The sequence below is a fragment of the Macrobrachium rosenbergii genome, chromosome 18 (genome assembly GCF_040412425.1).
Source record: "Macrobrachium rosenbergii isolate ZJJX-2024 chromosome 18, ASM4041242v1, whole genome shotgun sequence".
Taxonomy (NCBI): Eukaryota; Metazoa; Arthropoda; class Malacostraca; order Decapoda; family Palaemonidae; genus Macrobrachium; species Macrobrachium rosenbergii.
The window spans coordinates 24716734-24737214 of NC_089758.1; the positions used below are offsets into that span (position 1 = coordinate 24716734).

The 20481-nt window shown below is 37.4% G+C and overlaps 2 protein-coding genes across 3 annotated transcripts; one reads left to right on the forward strand and one right to left on the reverse strand.

Moving 5' to 3' along the window:
- Positions 1 to 5055: 5055 nt before the first annotated feature.
- LOC136848211 (fibrous sheath CABYR-binding protein-like) lies at positions 5056 to 9104 on the forward strand. Of its 2 annotated transcripts, XM_067120545.1 has the most exons (4): positions 5056 to 5189; positions 5726 to 7549; positions 7752 to 7898; positions 8451 to 9104. In XM_067120545.1, exons 1-4 carry the CDS (start codon positions 5085 to 5087, stop codon positions 8505 to 8507), a joined length of 2133 nt encoding a protein of 710 aa, XP_066976646.1. In that variant the 5' UTR covers positions 5056 to 5084; the 3' UTR covers positions 8508 to 9104. The 2 variants fall into 2 exon arrangements, with proteins under 2 accessions (XP_066976646.1, XP_066976644.1); XM_067120543.1 differs by lacking the exon at positions 8451 to 9104 and having other exon boundaries at positions 7752 to 8125.
- On the reverse strand, positions 9065 to 20097 carry LOC136848212 (uncharacterized). The gene is made up of 8 exons (XM_067120546.1): positions 19943 to 20097; positions 18573 to 18785; positions 17925 to 18104; positions 15662 to 15879; positions 14767 to 14884; positions 13104 to 13231; positions 11691 to 11841; positions 9065 to 10415 (listed from the first exon to the last, which is right to left on the reverse strand). Exons 1-8 carry the CDS (start codon positions 19989 to 19991, stop codon positions 10327 to 10329), a joined length of 1146 nt encoding a protein of 381 aa, XP_066976647.1. The 5' UTR covers positions 19992 to 20097; the 3' UTR covers positions 9065 to 10326.
- Between the last annotated feature and the right edge of the window lie 384 nt (positions 20098 to 20481).

The following is a 20481-nucleotide window of genomic DNA, read 5'->3' on the forward strand; positions in this document are numbered from 1 at the left end:
CTGTCTGTCTGTCTGTCTTTCTCTCTCTCTCCCTCTCTCTCTCTCTCTTTCTCTCTCTCTCTCTCTCTCTCTCTCTCTCTCTCTCTATATATATATATATATATATATATATATATATATATATATATATATATATATATGTATATGTATATATATACAGTATATGTATGTATATATAAATATATATATATATATACTTATATAATATATATATATAAATTTGTATATATACATGTATATATACATATAAAAATATATATATATATATATATATATATATATATATATATATATATACATATATACATACATATGTATATATATATATAGATATATATACAAACACACACACACAAGTGCATGTCCATACCTACGTGTTCCCCTTTGTATCATCTGCTGGTGATTCACCTGTCGCTCCTTCCCCAGCAAGGTCAAGAACGGCCCCGGGGCACTCCGAAATTGGACCCGAGAGACCACGCTGGACAATTATATTGCACGTTAGTTTTCGCCCCATTTCCTTCACTCAAGTATGAGAACGGAAGATTTTTTTTTTTGCTCTCTCTCTCTCTCTCTCTCTCTCTCTCTCTCTCTCTCTCTCTCTCTCTCTCTCTCTCCCCTTGTCCCTCTGTCTCTCAATCCCACAACACACCCTCTCTGCAACACTCAACCGCCTACTCTAACCGCCTGCCGCCCTCTCTCTCTCTCTCTCTCTCTCTCTCTCTCTCTCTCTCTCTCTCTCTCTCTCTCTCTCTCTCAACTATGTAAAGATGGAATATTTTGTTTTTCTATTTTTCCGTCTTTCTGCTTATCTATTCTTCACATAATTGCCGCTACGACCATGTGTTTAAGATGGAGTTGCTCTCTCTCTCTCTCTCTCTCTCTCTCTCTCTCTCTCTCAGCTATATAGTAGATGATGGAATATTATGTTTTTGTATATGTCCGTCTTTATGTTTATCTATTCTTTACATAATTCCCGTTTATGTCCAAGTGTATAAGATGAAGTTGCTAACTCTCTCTCTCTCTCTCTCTCTCTCTCTCTCTCTCTCTCTCTCTCTCTCTCTCTCTCTCTCTCAAATTATCATTAACACTTTTACACCCTAATTTTTTCTTCAGCAGTTATTACACCATCGTCTTCTTGTTGTCCATTCTTGTTTCACCATACGGGAATGTTACCCGGGCCACACGTGACAGTTCCAAACGGAAATAGAGATGGGTAAAAAGTGGTACTCCTGTTATCTTTTCTTGTCTAACTATTTTTCTTTTTTTATTTATTCTCGTGAAGAAATGGGCTGCTGACTCACGATGGAATAATTTCGGGTTTTCGGAATATTCCTCTTCGTCGTTTCAGTCTTACCCTGATCATTACTTAATGCAGATTTCAGCGTTGAAGTTCCGCGAATTTCTTGTAAATGGCTGTTTTTTATTGCCATGGCAACACTCTTTTGTTTTTTTTATTATTTTTTGCGATGTAAGGAAATTTGTCTTCAAATGGAATTTAAGGGTTATTTCGTTTTTTATTGTTTTGGCGATGTAAAGAAATTTGTCTTCAAATAGAATTTAAGCGTTATTTTGTTTTTTATTGTTTTTGCATGGAAGGAAATTTATCTTCAAATGGAATTTAAGCGTGATTACACTTTCCATTACGAGAATAAATTGTAGCTGACGTTTATATTACGAGTCTGTCATGATTAAACTCACGTTTTGCTTTTAATTATATCATTCAACCTTCAACAACACGTAAACCCTACTTTACTTTTCATGGCTTGAAACATAGCCTTTCATGATTAAACTCACGTTTTGCTTTTAATTATATCATTCAACCTTCAACAACACGTAAACCCTACTTTACTTTTCATGGCTTGAAACATATTAAGCATTTAACTTCATTTATGTTTCCTTAAATGCCTAGATTTTTTTTTTTTTTTTTGCTGTGCACTTTCGACATTCCCAAGAAAAAATTTTGCTGTTTGTTTTTGCACAAATTTTTTTTTTTTTTTTTTTGCACGAACAAACGTTTTCCGGCATCTTTCAGCATTTTCTTCGAAAAGCTTGCACCAAATCGTCAAGGCTGGTGGCAAAACTGAAGTATGACAATTTTACTCTTGTGTGACGTTGCCTTCAAGAGATGAGTGTCTGTGGTACTGCTCTGCTATATAAAAACAAGTAACAAATGCACCGAAGTTTCTTCGACGCAACCGAGTTTTCTGTACAGTTTGTAATGTTGCATGAGCCGCTGTCCATGAAACTTTCAGCCACGGCCCGGTGGTGGCCTGTCCAATAGCGTTGCCAGACGCACGATCATGGCTAATTTTAACCTTAAATAAAATAAAAACTATTGAGGCTAGAGGGCTGCAATTTGGTATGTCTGATGATTGGAGGGTGAATGAGCAACATACCAATTTACAGCCCTCTAGTCTCAGTAGTTTTTAAGATCTGAAAGTGGCCATAAAAAGTGCGGCAGAAAAAGTGTGGATGGACAGAGAAAGCCAACTTAATGTTTCCTTTTACAGAAAATTAGAAGTACTCTGCTTGCGGGATCTCTGAAAACAAGCTCATGTGGTACCGTCTGAAAAAAGGCTCGTGTGACACTGCCTGAAACCGTGGCTGCCTAAAGGTGCCTTCACACAGCAGTAAAACATGTCATAAACATGTCGGCAACTTATCTCACACACATCGCACCAGTTGGATAAAAGTCAACGACATACTGGTAGCTCTAACCAGAGCTTCATAGTATTACCTATCATTTCCCAAAAGATTCGTTCTTCAGTTGCGACCACTGACTTGTTTTCAACCTGTTTGTGATATGTATGGGATAAAGTTTCCTATCTGTATGCTGCCTCTTGACATATTTTTATGACTGCTCTGCACATGTGCTTGTGAGACTGCCTGGAAAAACACTATCCTGACAATTGCTCATTTGACATTGCCTGAAAGCATGGCTGCATAAGGGTGTGTTCACATTACAGTAAAACATGCTATAAACACATGTCGTAAACTTATCACAAACATATCACAAACGGGCTGATAACAAGTCGATGACCGCAAGTGGAGAACGAATGTTGTCAACTGCTGGATAATCGTTCGTAGCACTGGTTGGGAATACCAATAAGTCATCAACTTGTATTCAACTTGTTTGTGATGTGTGCACGATAAGTTGCCGACATGTTTACGAAGTGTTTTACCTAACGCTGCCTGAAAATATACTTAAATGACCGCTGGAAAAGTACTTTAGTGGCACTGCCCGATAATGTTCAAATGTTCATTTGAACATGTGGGTTAGGAATACCGATAAGTCATCGACTTGTATTCAACTTGTTTGCGATGTGTGCACTATAAGTTGCCGACATGTTTACGACATGTTTTACCCTAACGCTGCCTGAAAATATACTTAAATGACTACTGCAAAAGGAGTTTTGTGACAGCCCGAAAATGTGTTCATTTGAACACGTGCTCATATGACACCACATTTATTATGTTAAAATACCATCGACCTTGACTCTACATGGACATAATCTCTGTCTTCCCTCTCATCCCCGAATTTCAGGTTATCTGGCAGAGATGCAACCGCTCATCTTCACATCACGGGACTTCACATCGACTTAAGGCGCAGAATAACTCCGGAATAACAAACCCGTCATCATCATCATCCGTTCTGGGTTTCTTATGTCATGGCGAAAATACACGAAAATGCGCCGAACTTTTTTTTTATTGCTTTTCTTTTTTTATCATTTTACTTTTTTATTATTTTTTGAGCTGACGGTTCCTTCTTCTACGCTGCTTGAGAGCCTATGGAGATAAAACACCCCATTTTTTTTCTTTTTCTTTTTATTATTTTTCTTCTTCTATTATTTTTTTCGCTGATGGTTCCTTCTGCTCCGCTTAAGAGCCTTTGGAGATAAAACACCCCTTTTTTATCTTTTTCTTTTTTATAATTTTATTTTTATTATTTTTCTTTTTCATTTTTTTTTTGCTGATGGGTCCTTCCACTCTGCTTGAGAGCCTATGGAGGTAAAACACCCCAATTTTTTTTATTATTCTTTTTTATTATTTAATTTTTTATTATTTTTCCTTTTCCATTTTTTTTGCCGATGGGTCCTTCCACTCTGCTTAAGAGCCTATGGAGATATAACACCCTATTTTTTATTATTCTTTTTTTTTTATTATTTTATCGTTGACTGTTCCTATCATGGAAATACGAACTTAAGATTGATTCCTGATGAAAAAATGGATGATTAATGAAATGTTTTTTTTATTCCACACCCCCAAAATTTTTATATTTTGTTTTCTGATGGTTCCGGATGCGTTATTTATGTATCAAGGGTGTAGCAACCACTCTACTGAGGGTGGATATTTTATTGAGAACCTAGCTTAATTCTAGACCCTTAAATCAGGGCGTTCAATGTCGACTGGGAGTGTTCGGGTAGCCCTTAATTCATCGAGATCCGTTGTGAACTAGTTTCCAAGTTTCAAGGAAAAGATTATAGAGTAATGTCAAAGTGTTCATCAGGTTTTCTTAATAACGGTGTTTGCAGCTTAAGTTTTTTTTGTTACGTGATTATTTAGGAGTATCTGTAATTCTGCTTCATTCGTTATTTTTATCCACTTTGTACTTATTTTTCATTTCTAGGGTTTTCTCCTTGGCGAATTTATGCTGAGAGAGAGAGAGAGAGAGAGAGAGAGAGAGAGAGAGAGAGAGAGAGAGAGAGAGAGAGAGAGAGAGAGAGAGAGAAGGGCTATCTCAGACAAGCGATGAGAGCAATCATCATTCTGGCCTGATATAAGCTATTCTTATGCTGAGAGAGAGAGAGAGAGAGAGAGAGATCATACAAGCAACGACTATAATCACCTTACAAAAGAGATTTACCCAAAAAGTTAGCCAACATCATAACGACAATAAAATGAAACATTTATTGAAGAAACATTTTAGAAATGAAGAAACAGCTTTTCCAGAGCCATAAACTATAAGATTCCGAAATATCCGGTGAACGCTAGCCTGGATTATCCCCCCTGGATTCCAGCGGCCCGGATGGTGGGCAATTCCAAGGTCAAGGCATGGCAACACGCAATGCCCTGACGTCACTACAATGACGTCACTGATATTTGTGACGTCACCGTTGCGAGGTGTATATAAGGACCCGATCGTCCCTCTGCTGTTGTCATACCTTCAGTGGATCTCGAGGAAAATGCAGGTGCGTCTTTGCTCTCTTTAGATATTATGAAGAGCGATTTATCAATTCGTTTCCCTAGAGCTGTTTTCAAGTGCATTAATTTAATTGATTTAACATCATGGCTTTGCTGGGTAATACAGACTTGCTTTGAAATTCTGTAGAATTCAAACATATTTACGAGTGATTTGAATGAAGGAATTATGAATGTCTATGATGTAAAACTAAAGTGGGTGTGTCGGTGCCTTATGATATTACTTATTATGATTTCTTCGAATTTTTGTGCGATATTTGTAAAACACATTTAAAGGAATGAACAGATAAAAACGTGTTTAACTCGATAAACAGTTTTATAATCTATTTACAGTTGTGTCGTGGTAGTCAAAACTTATTTTCCATTTTCGGTTCAATTCCCAACCGCCTGATATCATTACTATTAGTAATATTACAAATTATTTTTTTAGACCCATCCACTGGGTACAGGACCACAATCCTTGTAAAATATTTTGATGACACATTTTATCTTGTGAAGATATAAATTGCTTTTTTTTTATTGGCAGGTACTTACTGCAATTGGAAAGGTTCTTTTGGCGGCGTTGGCTGTATCCGCAGCCAAACTGCCCCTCCCATCTCAGCCATCAACTTTATATGAAGCTCCCTTAGAAGATCTACCTGTTCCTGCTCAGACTTCCGTTGTCCCTGCTGAAGTACCTCAAGCTCCTGCTGATCTTCCTCAAGCCCCTGCTGAAATTTCTCAGATTTCTCAAGGCCCTGCTGACGTTCCTCAAGTCCCTGCTCAAATTTCTACTTTGTATGAGGCTCCAGCAGAAGACCTCCCTTCCCAGTCTTCAATTCAGGTTCAGAGTTCTGGTCTCCCAGTATCAGCTCATGAAACCGACATTGTTCAAGTTCAAAGCCCAGGAGGTCTTGTTCCTGGTCCTGCTGAACCCTCAGTAGGTTTAGGGCTTCCTAGTGAAACTCTGTCAGTTCCACATCAGCAACCTGCTGACACTGTAACTGCAGTTCCAGTTGACTCTACTGCTCAGCAGCAACCTGGTTTGACTCACACTTCTCAAGGAAACATTCTAGTGTCAAGTGACCAACCAGCTCATCTTGATTCTGCCACTGCAGCTGGATCAGATTCTTCTGTGCAGATAATCCAGGAGCCTGCTGTACCATCTACACTATATGAGGCTCCTGCAGAAGAGAGCGTAGCACCTATTCAGCAATCTCCTTCTGTTCCTACTGCAGTTGTAGACGTTCCAGTACCAGCTGAACCTACAGTTTTGAAGCCAGTCTCTGTGGAAAATTCACCAGTTTCTGTTGGACATGTGGATATTCCTAGCTCTCCTGAGCAAGTTATTCCTGTTCCTGATGATCAGAATATTCTCATCCAGACTCAAGGTGTAAATGTTCCAGTCCCAGCTGAACCTACAGTTTTGCAACCAGTCTCTGTGGGAAACACACCAGTTTCTGTTGGGCATGTGCATGTTCCTAGCTCCCCTGAACAAGCTGTTCCTGTTCCTGATGATCAGAATATTCTCATCCAGACTCAAGGTGCAGATGTTCCAGTCCCAGCTGAACCTACAGTTTTGCAGCCAGTCTCTGTGGGAAACACACCAGTTTCCGTTGGGCATGTGCATGTTCCTAGCTCCCCTGAACAAGCTGTTCCTGTTCCTGATGATCAGAATATTCTCATCCAGACTCAAGGTGCAGATGTTCCAGTCCCAGTTGAACCTACAGTTTTGCAGCCAGTCTCTGTGGGAAACACACCAGTTTCCATTGGACATGCGCATATTCCTAGCAGTCCTGAACAAAGTATCCCAGCTTCTGATGAGCAGCATATTATTGTCCAGACTCAGGATGAACTCGTTCCAGTTCCAGATGAACCATCTACTTTATATGGTGTGCCAGATGAGGAGTTCCAGGTTAGCCAGGCACCAATTGCTGTTCTTCCTGAACAAACTGGGCCGATCAGTCAGTTTGGCACTCCTTCTGACACTCCAGCTGTAATTATTGAGGTTGAGTCTTCAGAGTCTAGTGTTCCTGCAGAACCATCAGGGCTTTATGAGACTCCTGATGCTGCTCTGCCAGCACAAGCTGATTCATCCTTGTCTGTGGTTCAGTCACCTGCTGTTGTACCCAGTGATGAAGGATCTTTCCCTGTTCAGTCAACATCCCAGGTTAATGTGCCAGTTAAGCCATTCCAGGCCATCAACTTTCCGGAAGAAGGACCTCTTTCTGTTATCATCCCTGTACCATCCGTTCCTTCAACCTTATACGAAGCACCAGTACAATCGGGTAAAGCTATATCTGCTGGAGGTGATTACCAGAACATTCTAGAAATCCCAGCTGCTAGTGCGCTAGTAACCAGTATTGCTAAGGTAAGGCAAGAATCTAAGTTAAATTTTGTATAAAATGCATTTTCACCGATGTGTAGTATGAAATCACCCCAAAGCTCAGTATTTGCAAGAGTATTAAATTGTATTTAGAACAAACATCATAAAAACAGACATCTCCGAGAAGTAGCTTTTGAGAAAAGGATGAACTCAAGGAAACTTAGTTTTTGTTCTTTGTTTTTATCAGGGAGGTGTGATGATGGGGATGCCCTACAACTTCCAGTGGGGCGTTGATGACGATGACTCAGGGGCCATGTTCGCTCACGTTGAGAAAAGCGACGGGAAATCCACCAGCGGACAGTACAGGGTGACCCTTCCGGACGGTCGTGTCCAGGTTAGTACGATTGGTGATGAATGCGTTGAGAATTTGGTAGGAAGAATTATGTGGACTGCTACCAATACAGTAAAAGCATAGATCAAAAAATAATTGCGTCCATTTTAGCATATCTTCGTTTAGAGTCGTATTTCCTTACGCATTTACTACATTTTATGCAGAAGATTAACTACATCAATGAATTAACCTCCGTAGCGGGGTAGCGCCGTCAATGCACCTCATGTGGTGCACTGTAGGCATTACTTAAGGTTCTTTACCGTGTCCCTTCGGCCCCTAGGTGCAACTTCTTTCATTCCTTTTACTGTACCTCCGTTCATATTCTCTTTCTTCCATCTGACTTTCCACCCTCTCTAACAAATGTTTCATAGTCCAACTGCGAGGTTTTACTCCTGTTACACCGTTCAAACCTTCTTACTGCCAATTTTCCTTTTAGCACTGAATGACCTCATAGGTCCCAGCGCTTGGCTTTTGGCCTAAATTTTATATCCCAATTAACGAATTGACAAAGGTTTATTAAGGGCATTCGATTAAAATGTTCTTTCTCTTTTGCAGATTGTGGACTTTTACGACAACGGAGATGGTTTCCACGCTAACATCTCTTACGAGTGAAAGTGACACTTTTTCCTCCTCCTGTACTCAAGAATTATCATCCTTTTCATCATTCTAAGAATCAATCATACTCATCATCTGGCTGTGACAACTCTCCCAAAAATTCATACCAGTGAACTTGTGTTGACAACTTTGGTGTGTCAACTAGAAAGTGGCATTTTAAATTATTATTTTTAATTATCATTATTATAATACACGTACCACTGGAAATGTGTTGCCATCTTTGGTGTGTCAACTAGAAAGTGGAACCTTAAATTATTATTTTCAATTATTATTATTAGAATACATGTACACTGGACTTGTGTTGCCATTTTTGGTGTGTCAGCTATAAAGTGGCATTTTGTTGATCTTACATGAATGCTCCTTAAATTTCGTAATATTCCCTTCGTTGAATATACATGAATGATACATGAGTATGTACTGATCAGAATTATGGGCATTTTCTTAACAGATGATTTTTTTTATTTCATTAATACGACTCTCTCACACACACATACACATGCTATTTGAATCTCACAATACATCCTACACGAGGTTTTACATAAATCATACATGAATATAATATATGTATTTATTAAAATAAACTCATTGTATACCGCTTTAGTTTTTTGTTCCACCTCTTTCATATCTGGTCATAGACTATAGATTATTCGTGAAACGAGAATAAATCTCCAGCTTCAAGGAAACACTTTTGTCAGCATGAAACTCTTACCGAAGTAATTGTAGAGAACTGGAGAATGAAAATGATGATAATAATACCAAGAAAACTACAATGATAATAATTAGCTTTAAAATGGATGGAATGTCGAATAGTGATTCCCCAGATAAAGAAATTAAAAATCGCCTGCAAGATGGTGATTTAGCATTTCCTTGCTCAGAATACCAATAACTGCGTCAGTTGAAATTAAATTGAATATAGAATTTTGGCAGAAGGCCAAGCACTGGGACCTATGAGGTCATTCAGCGCTAAATCGGAAATTGATAGGAAAAGGTTTGAGCGGCGTAACAGAGGAAAACCTCAAATAATGCCTACAGTGCTCCACATGAGGTGCACTGACGGCACTAACCCCCCTACGGGGACTAGGTTAGATGGGATTCAGAATTGTTCGGCACGAATGAGCGCATAACATGAATAACATGAACAATAACATTTGTTATTACAGCTGCTACTCCGTTTCCTACTGTTGCTGATGATAGTAATATTACTAGTATAATATTGATAGTATTAACAAATGAACAGTATGGGTTAGCGATTGCTCTTAATAGTAATATATTTTACTAGTATAATATTGATAGTATTACTAAATAAACAGTATGGGTTAGCGATTGCTGCTAACAGTAATATTTTTTACCAGTATAATATTGATAGTATTAACAAATAAACAGTATGGGTTAACGATTGCTCTTAATAGTAATATTTTTTACCAGTATAATATTGATAGTATTAACAAATAAACAGTATGGATTAGCGATTGCTCTTAATAGTAATATTTTTTACTAATATAATATTGATAGTATTAACAAATAAACAGTATGGGTTAGCGATTGCTCTTAAAAGTAATATTTTTTACTAGTATAATATTGATAGTATTACTAAATAAACAGTATGGATTAGCGATTGCTCTTAATAGTAATACTTTTTACTAGTATAATATTGATAGTATTACTAAATAAACAGTATGGGTTAACGATTGCTGTTAACACTAATATTTTTTACCAGTATAATACTGACAGTATGAACGAATAAACAGCATGGGTTAGGGAAAGAGGTGGTCATTTTTAAATATTACCGCCTTAGAGGAAACGACGAATTCTGTCTTCAGAAGGTGATTGCAATCAGGACGAGATACGTTGAGACGAGAAGCGTCATCACGTAACTGCTGCAGAATATTGCAGGGCCACTGTTCACTGAAAAAAAAAGTAAAAAGACGTTGATGGTAATTGCTATTCAAGATGGTGAACATAATTACCTTTATTACATATCTTTATTTGAGTGGAGGAAATGTAAGATATTTTTTTCCCATAATCTGTCGTTCACGCTGTTTTTGTTTGCTTGTGTGTGTGTGTGTTTGTTTGTTTGTTTCTCTCTAATCTGTCAGTCATGCTGTTCTTTATTATGTTTGTGTATGTGTGTGTGCGTGTTTCTTTCTCTCTTAAGCAAGACATAACTGTCACCAAGGAACACAAAGGAACATATCTTAGTTTTAGTGGAGAAAGTGTGAGGTTTTTCATAATCTGTCATTCGAGCTGGTTTTGATCGGTTTGCGTGTGCATGTGTGTGTGTGTGTGTGCGTGCGTGTGAGTTTCTTCCTCTCTCAAGCGAGCAAAAAACCGTTACAAATGAACACTACAGAATTTAAAAAGGCTATAGCAAATGCATCTTACTGACTGAACAAACAGATAACGGAATAATGAGATGAAAAGTCTTTTGAATATGATTGCTGTTTTGCACAAAGGGACAGCAGTTTTTGTGCGTCTGACAATTTGAAAAGGATTGATAAATTTCAGCATAACTTTTTTTTTTTAGCTTCATTGACTGGAAATGAAATATTCACTTATATATTATCAATTCAGATTTCATGTCAACAACACAAGTCTTTCTTAATTAAACCTTTGTCCAATTAAAAGTAAATTACCAGCATTGACATTTAAACAAATAAATAGATAAATAGATAAATAAATAAATAAATAAATAAATAAATAAATAAATAGCTAGATAGGTAGATATATAGATAAATAAATAAATAGGTGAATAGATAAATAAATAAATAGATAGATAAACAAATAAATATATTAATAAATAAATAAGTAAATAGATAGGTAAATAAATAAATAAATAAGTGAATAGATATATAAATTAATAAATAAATAGATAGATAGATAGATAGATAGATAGATAGATAGATAGATAGATAGATAGATAGATAGATAGATAGATAGATAGATAGATAGATAGATAAATAAATAAACAAATAAGTGAATATATAAATAAATAAATAAACAAATAAATAAACAGATAAATAAATAAATAAATTAACAGATAAGTGGATTAAGAAATAAGTAGATAAATAAATAAGTAAATAAATAAAGAAGTGAATAGATAAATAAACAAATAAATAAATTAATTAATTAATAAATTAATGAATAAAGAAGTTAATATTCTGAGTTACTCGGACTACTTACGACAGAGAGGCATGTCCTCTAGTGTTAGGGCGCTGAATCTGTCAGAGTGCCAGACGTGTTCCGGAGGTTCACAGGTGGGTTCAAAGTGCCAGTCTTTGGAAGAGCTCCGGTTCTTCTCCCAGTAGGCGTAATGGTTCTCACTGCACCAGAACTGGAAAAAGAAGAAGAAGAAGAAGACGAGAGTAGAAAGGGGTGGTTCCCATTTTCTTCTTCTCAAATTAATCCCCAGTCGGGGTCGCCGTTTTTAGTGGGAAAATGAGAAACAGACAACGAATACACAGTGCTGTCACTGCACCAGAACTGGGAAAAAAGAAGAAGAGGAGAGTAGAGAGGGGAACCAAGTAAAGAGTGTTTCTTATCAGATTAATCCCCAGTCGGGGTCGCAGTTTTTAAACTAACAGAGAGTACTGGTAATAGAGAGCACTGCCACACGCAATGGTTTTCCACTAAACAGAAACAGAACGGGCAAAATAGAAAGAGGTATACCTTAGGTGTAATGATTCTCAGCACAGCAGAACTTGCAGGCAGAGCAGTCATATAGGAAACAGGATGAGACATTCTATGCAGTGAAGGAAACGGTTGCCAAGTATCACTTTTTCGAATTATTAGTTTATTGACGCTGAAATCGTACACACTTCGCTTATATTATTATTATTATTATTATTCAGAGGATGAACCCTATTCATAAGGAACAAAGCCACAGGGGCCATTGACTTGAAATTCAGGCTTCTAAAGAAATCCACTATGACAGTATAAATGTTAACTGATTATGAAAAATTTGTTTATTACCGTGTAAGGGTGAATAAGTATCGTGCTGAAAGTCTTTATATTCCCGTAATTGATTCTGGGAACTTTGTAAACTTATGGGATCCCCAAAATTCCCCTTCCTTAGCTCACAGGGACAGCAAGGTCTTATTCCCAGTGGCATCTAATCGTGCCGTAAGATGGGATTGAACTCAGTACTACCAGCTGTGAGGCAAGCGAGAAACCAGCTGAGCTACCCCGACCCTTGACTGAATTCTACTGAAGTTTTCTAATTCGTGAACCTGAAAACCAAATAATTTCTAGATCAGCGATTCTCAACCTATTTTGGCCCATGCACCCCTTCACCATGTGTCAGAATGTCATTCCCTCCGCCCCCTTTCCAAAAGTGTCTGCCTCAAGAGGTGCATTCCAAATAATATGCAACAAAACACTACCACAAACTCACAAGCTAGCGGAGAGAAAACCCAGCGTGACCTCTCAGTAGCGGGGATCGATGCACACTGCGTTTTGCGTGGTCCTAGAGCCAGTTTGAGTCTGGCAATCTGTGGCCACAATCTCCCCCCCCCACAACACCAACCCAACTCTGAAATTCACCCCTGGTTGAGAACCACTGTTCTAGATCAAAGAAGCAAAGACACTGAAACCAACCTGAGTTACAACTGGATACCTTGAGATCTTCTGGCTGCATTCGTCTCGACAGTTCATCTTGCAGTTCTGAATTCGCTTCTTTAGGTAGGGGCTCTCGTGCTCGATGACGGGGCATCCCTTCCTGTTAACTGGAATATTAGGTTCTTATTAAATTATTATTATTATTATTATTATTATTATTATTATTATTATTATTATTATTATTATTATTATTATTATTATTCAGAAGATGAACCCTATTCATATGGAACAAGCCCACCGCAGGGGCCATTGACTTGAAATTCAAGCTTCCAAAGAATATGGTGTTCATTAGAAAGAATTAACAGAAGGTAACTGGAAATATAGAAAGAAAATATCACTTATTAAATAAGAAAAAATAAATTAGCAAATTAATAAATAAATAGACAAAAATGTAAGTAAATTATCAAAATACATCATTAAAATATGAATGTGACCAAGCTTTTAGACTGTCAGTATGTAACCCCTTACTAGTTTCTATAACCGAAAATGAAGATATTAACGTAGACTAATGTCAGTAAACAGTGGCCGATAAGTATTCATTCTTAAAGGTACCTCGAGTTTTGAAAATCGCGAAGGCTGTGTGATAGGATGATAATTTTATATTGATTCCCAAGAGAATACAATGATATAGAGATTCTTTATACACACACACACACACTCACGCACACACACACACATATATGTATATCATTTACCTTTATGCCTGATAGTATACAACTAATGATAAAAGTGTGGTTTTAGATTCATCAAGACTACATACACTTCACGGTATATTGTGACAGGCACGCACTGCAGGTAAAGATAATTTTAGCCACAGTTAACAAGCTTACATTGATGTTGATAACATTGGACAGTCTACAACTAACTAACTAGTGCCAATTGCTTAACAAATTATTGCTGCGGATCAGAATTTGAGCTGTTGAATAATCTTGGTATGGTCAGAACGCCATCAATTCCCGTTGCAGTTAAGACAATATTTTACTCCCTTACTAGAAAAGTTATTACAAATGTTTTTGCTTGTAGTTATTTATCAACATTGTTCTTGAATTTCTTGCAGAGTTCTGGTACTATTCCAAATGCAAGTAAGACACCTTTAAAGATCGCCGGATAACCGTCCTCAGTGTGATTGCAGTTATCCCGTTTATCGTGCATAAAGGATCCAGCGGAATGGAATACAGAATTTTAGTCAAAGACCAAGCGCTGGGACCTATGAGGTCATTCAGTGCTGAAAGGAAAATCGAGAGCAGAGAGGTTTGAAAGGTGTGACAGGAGGAAAACCTCGCAGCAGCTGCACTATGAAACAATTGTTAGAGAGGGTTGAGGAAAGTAAGATGGAAGAAAGAGAATACGAACGGAGGCACAGCAAAAGGAATGAAAGGGGTTGCAGCTTGGGGCCAATGGGGGCTGCAAAGAACCTTAAGTAATGGCTACAGCGCACCGCATGAGGTGCTGACGGCGCTACCCCCCCTCTACGGGGTGATAACTGCTACCAAGTATTTTTTGCAAAGGAAACTGAATAGATTATTTAATGTGTAAAGAAAAATGGCCAGTGATCACACATTTTGAATGTTATACAATTTGGCAAAATGAAGAGAAGAAAGGGAACGAAACGCATGCGCACTGAAACAGCTCTTTAACCTACTTTCCTGATAAACATCTTCCGTGTCTTGATTTCTCTGAAGCACCAGGTGGTAGGTGAAGTTGGCTATTGGTAGATCCACATTGCAGTAGAACAGAGAGCCCCGTGGGATGTCCCTAATCTGAAAGAATCTTTGGTTAAAGATAATCAAATCTCATCTGAGAATATAATTATACGATTGAACGTCGTCATGTGAGTCTAGGGATTGTCATAGGATCTGATGCTTCCATCCGGAATGCTCAAGAATTAATCTCTTTTGTCAGTTTCGCTCGGTTGCTATGTTAAAAATAAATGTAATTGTGGACAAGTTTCATTTGCTTTTCTTATATAGACTCATGACCGATTCTCCGGTCATTTTCTTTATCTATTATTAAAAGTCTAAACATTATTTCATAAATTAGAGGAATGCAGTATAATAATGGCAGTGAAGCTTTGGATTTTTTTTTCCTGAAACCGCCCGCTCGCAAGGAAAAATATATTAGTGAAAAATTATTCAAAGTACGCTCACGCACAAACACCCACACCCACCCACACACACAGTCACACATATACGTATTTTCGAAGGCATTTTATATATATATATATATATATATATATATATATATATATATATATATATATATATATATATATTCGAAGGCATTATATATATATATATATATATATATATATATATATATATATATATAATGCCTTCGAATATAATTTAAAGTAATACCATGCTAATAATTCAAACACGCTCCCAACAAAGCTCACAGTGTCAGCAACTACACCACCGAGTTTTTCTCAAAGAGTGAACCAGAAAGAGAGGTACGATTGTTTAAATCGTAGCTTTTCAATATTCTAAAACCAAATGAGGCTGAAAAATGGGATTTCAGTCAAACATCGAAAATCATACCTTGACTCTCGTCTGTTCCATGAGGACTTGCCAGATTCCCGTAGGACTCTGTCTGAACATCAACCCCGCTCCGACTGTGCTCAGGGATCGGCCTACGTCCTTGTCCCAGAATCCACATTTGACGTTGGGTTTCGGGTAAAGGAAGTTGCTGGAGTAGGACCACAGGACGTCGCATCCTTCCAAGGATGCTGACATCTCGTAGGGGGTGTTGTCGAAGTCTAAGAAGGACCGGAAGTGGAGATTAGGACGAGAATTTAAGAGTTAAAAAATTAAGACTCGATATCTATCCATTTTGTAATCTGCAGAGGCTAAGTGGCTCATTTGTAATTATTTTTGTAACTGTAAGATAGAGGATATTAATTTACTCTGTAATCTACATTTGTAGGATTGAAAAAAGAAAGACAGTGGATATTTATCCATTCTGTAACTTACGGATGCTAACTGGCTGATTTGTCATTATTTCTTGTAATATTATGGCAGAGGATATTAATTTATTCTGTATTCCATATTTGTAGGATTGAAAAAAGTAAGACAGTGGATATCTATCTATTTCGTAATTTGCAGATGCTAACTGTAATCCACATTTTTAGCTGACAGATTTATTGCTGTTTCTTGTTACAACAATACCAGCTAGTCAATCTTTGCTGCGCTTATCTACAAGCTATTCAGGTAAAAAAAAAAATCTTACAAATTTCATAGGCCTAACAGCCTTCAGATGGAACACCTTTTACATTACACTTTCAAATTGTGAGATTAGTTATGTATGAAAGGACAACGGACACTATTCACAAATACTATGAAAATATCAATATTTTAAAGCCGTTTTTGTCACATTTCGAAAATCTCCCCATGAACTTGAAAAACGATTAGTAACCCCTTTTACAAGTATTGTCTAGTTGGTGATGGTAGCGAGAAGCTGCAGAGATGCGTAGGTTTATAAAGGGTTGGTCCTTTGAAAGTTTAAAGTATAAGGGGTTCATCTAACTTCTCACTTATAGTGGTAACTACTCACTCACTCACTCACACACACGCACACACACACACACACACACACACACACACACACACACACACACATATATATATATATATATATATATATATATATATTCACATGTATGTGTGTATGTGTACGTGTGAGAGAGAGAGAGAGAGAGAGAGAGAGAGAGAGAGAGAGAGAGAGAGAGAGAGAGAGCATGCAGGAATTCTTTAGTTAATACCATAAATATTTACTTAGTTGATATTTTACCATTAAAACACATTTGGGTAAACTTTATATCCACATGTCCAGAGCATCTGTATCAAACATAAAATATGTATCAAACATACAGTCTCAACACAGGTATAATAAATAAATAAATATATGTTTATCATGAAGCGCCTGAGTAATAGTAACAGGCAGTTCTCTCACGGTAAATATCATGCGCGCGCAAGTAGTGACGTCACAGTTTTTCCAAACTGTCATAGCAATGTCATGTACCGTGACCAAACCAGTCAGTGTAGCTTCTAAAGTTCAGTCGTTCGGAAGTGTGTTTCTGTGAGGCTGTGCACGGCGTTTCGTGCTATCACTGGCTGTTGATTAGGCCTATGAGGCTGTCGCAGTGACAAAGCTTACAGATATTGCAAATTTCCTTCAGAGTTCAGAGAATCATGCATGAAAATGAACTCTGCCTGGGGGTGCAAAGCTGATTGTCACTTTCATCTGCTACAAAACCAACTTGGAGAAGCATATCAGTGCAGGAAAGATCGTCATTCCTAGTCTTCATGTGAATAGAAAAAAATAACTGCACTTGAAACACATTTGGTGATGACGCACAGATTAGTTCACTATAAAAACAGGAAGGTAGAATACAGTTACATATAAAATCCTGAAGGGGAAGACAAAGGGAGATTAACCTGTAGCATGAGAGAGGTAAGTTCTGCATCTTCCTTTATACTAGTAGTACTAGTGTTTTGCATTTTAGCACTTGTCAAGTTTCAAAGTGCACAACCAACATCTTTGTTTATATATTTCACGTTTGCAAATAACATTTCGTTAATATATGTACATGAGGGAATAGGTAGTAGGCAAAGTAAACAGTACGATGGCCTCCATAGAACGGAGAGATTTAACCAGGTTATGCCAAAATCGGTATGGCATTCTTGATCCCAGGACAAGTATATATATATATATATATATATATATATATATATATATATATATATATATATATATATATATATAATTATATACTGTAATGTAAACAAAGGAAAAATAACTTACAATACATTTTGAGGTCGAACTCATAAACGACCGGATTGACCGTTTGTTCCACTACTTTGTGGAAGATGACGCACGTGTATATCCCCCTCATTTGACTGCTGGGAGTTTTGAAATGAATATTGGGCCCGATTCGGTAGTCGTCTGTGTCTGTTTCCACGTGTCCCAAGAGAGGCTCGTCAACTGGAAATAAAACGAGAGATGGATGAATAGACGGAATCCATATTTGTTTAGGTGTGTTTTTTGTTGTTTGGTAAAAAGAAAATCAGTTCACTCTTTAGTAGCAACGGGTATAATTCAGGTTTGTAATTGTTCCCTGACAATCTTGGCAGATTGTCAGGGAGGCAGAAAGACTAGGACATTATTACTTTATAAAGTACGGAATACATGTTGCTTTTTGCAGCAACTGCTGTGTGCTTAAAAGGCAATACATTCACTCTTTTGTCTGATAACCAACAGAAATCTGAATATGAATTCTTCTTTAGGAAACAATAATAATTGAATGATTGCTATAAGAGGATCAATATTTTGAACGTTTAAGATTTAATTTATAACTTAACCTGGCGATTGTTTACGATCTTTAGGTTTAGGCCTATGGCCCCAACTCAGCCAGTGAATAGGCCTAGGAATGACGTTCGAATAATTACATACCAGTCACCGTGTTACTTGTTGCATCCCAGGTGTAAACATCATGATCGTAGCCTTCCAGAGTCCATACTATTTTAGTAATGCTCTTACGAGGTGCTGTGTACATACACTCGAGGGTGTAGGAAAGATCTTCATCTCCAAGGTTTAGCGATGGGCGTTCTCTCGTGTACTTCGTTAGACGCACTCTGGATATCTCGACGTGATTTTCAGTTCCGCCTGAGGAATATTTAAGATTTAGGTCATTAAGGAAGTTATGCCACAGGTTACATATGCCACCCTAAGAAGCAGAGATAAGTGCCGAGCCAACTGAGTTCGTGAAAATTATCCGAATAATACTTTAGATATATAGCGAATTGCAGCTGAAATTCGGGTGATTTCCTTCGTTAGACCTAACAGTGGGGCATAGGCTATGCTAACCTTAAGAAATACAGAACAGAATGAAAGCGTCTACCAAAACTACGGAGTCCATGAAGTTACTTTATGAACCATTGCTAAAGTAAACCAGCCAGTCTTTTGTCCCTAGACCTACCTGCTTCTTGTAGGGGTGTAAGAACGCACTTTTCTACTTTACGATTCCCATTTCAGTTTAAGTGGGTAGGTGTCATCCCATAATTCACTATTAATATTTTGGACAGGTCTTAAGTGCACTCCTGGCAAAGATTGGTGTACAGGCTTCTTATGTGATTGTTATCAAGCAGGAAAATAATTATCCTCGAACACTGAGACCGTAAGTGACGTATTTTGTTGGATTTATTTCATCATTTTTTATGGGCATTTGAATGATTGTGGTTTTTTATGAGTTATGGCGAATTTTGAATGGTGTTACAAACTTTGTACATATAACCTGGATATTCGGTGTGGCTTAGTGTGCAAGAATTGCGTTACTAGGCCTAGTACCAAAACCGTACTTGAACATCACTCCAAACATTAGGGGTGCTCTAGGAGCAAGAGCCTATGCCATCACAAGGCTGGCTTGATTGAAAGCAACCCTGGCATGACGTGCCTGGTAATCATTAAATACACGAATAAATGACTGAACTAATGCCCTTCCGTATAAAGCTAGTTTGATGTAAGCCCGTTAGCCTCCTTACCTCCAATATTGCACTAGGCATGTTTTCAAATATTTCTTTATTAGTTGCTCTCCTTGCACTATGCACTATTTATGCTTTCAAATATTTCATTTGTTTGTATAAAAAATAAAAAAAACCACGTTTCACCTCTTTTATGCAGCGCCACAAAACGCCATCAACAAGACATCTTGCTGTTCGAGGTAGTAAAATAGGTAATAGTAAATCTTAAAAGTCAGCTATTCCTAGTTCAGCCAAGGAACACAAATGAAGAAGGGAGGATATCATAATCAATCCTTCACTTACCTGCAAGAAGAATGTGCAGAGTAAACAACACACAGATTATTTTGTTCATATTAGCTATGAAAGCACAACATTAGTCCTGAGTGTAGAATGTAGGTGACGCTACAGCTATCTTCCTTTCCGCAGATCTTTAGATAAAGTTGATATACGAAGCTGATAGTAGAGATTACCAAGGACTTCGCTATCTATGACGCAGAGGAGAGGGACCAGGTTATTGCCTTTGTATCGGCCCTTCCTGTTTATCTGTGCTCTACTTTTGTTTTAGGCCTAACGCTCCTTCTGTTTTTTTTAATATTGTTATTATGTTTTCCAGTTGTGTTCTATTCTTTAAATGTATGTATTTTACCCACTCTTATTCATTGGCAAAGAGCTTAAAAGACATATATTAAAGATTGGCTTTATATTTGTCCATTCATTACCATATATGCATGCGTGTCCCCATGTACACACGCATATATATATATATATATATATATATATATATATATATATATATATGTGTGTGTGTGTGTATGTATGTATGTATGTATGTATGTATGTAT

Excerpts from the sequence above, each read along its gene's own strand:
- LOC136848212 (XM_067120546.1), bottom strand. The coding sequence starts at position 19,991 with ATGAACAAAATAATCTGTGTGTTGTTTACTCTGCACATTCTTCTTGCA. Across the intron at positions 18,105-18,572 it reads AACAAGTAACACGGTGACTG|TTGACGAGCCTCTCTTGGGA; the intron begins GTATGTAATTAT and ends TTTTATTTCCAG. Across the intron at positions 13,232-14,766 it reads GGAAGATGTTTATCAGGAAA|TTAACAGGAAGGGATGCCCC; the intron begins GTAGGTTAAAGA and ends CTAATATTCCAG.
- LOC136848211 (XM_067120543.1), top strand. The coding sequence starts at position 5,085 with ATGACGTCACTGATATTTGTGACGTCACCGTTGCGAGGTGTATATAAG. Across the intron at positions 5,190-5,725 it reads GGATCTCGAGGAAAATGCAG|GTACTTACTGCAATTGGAAA; the intron begins GTGCGTCTTTGC and ends TTTTATTGGCAG. Across the intron at positions 7,550-7,751 it reads TAGTAACCAGTATTGCTAAG|GGAGGTGTGATGATGGGGAT; the intron begins GTAAGGCAAGAA and ends TGTTTTTATCAG.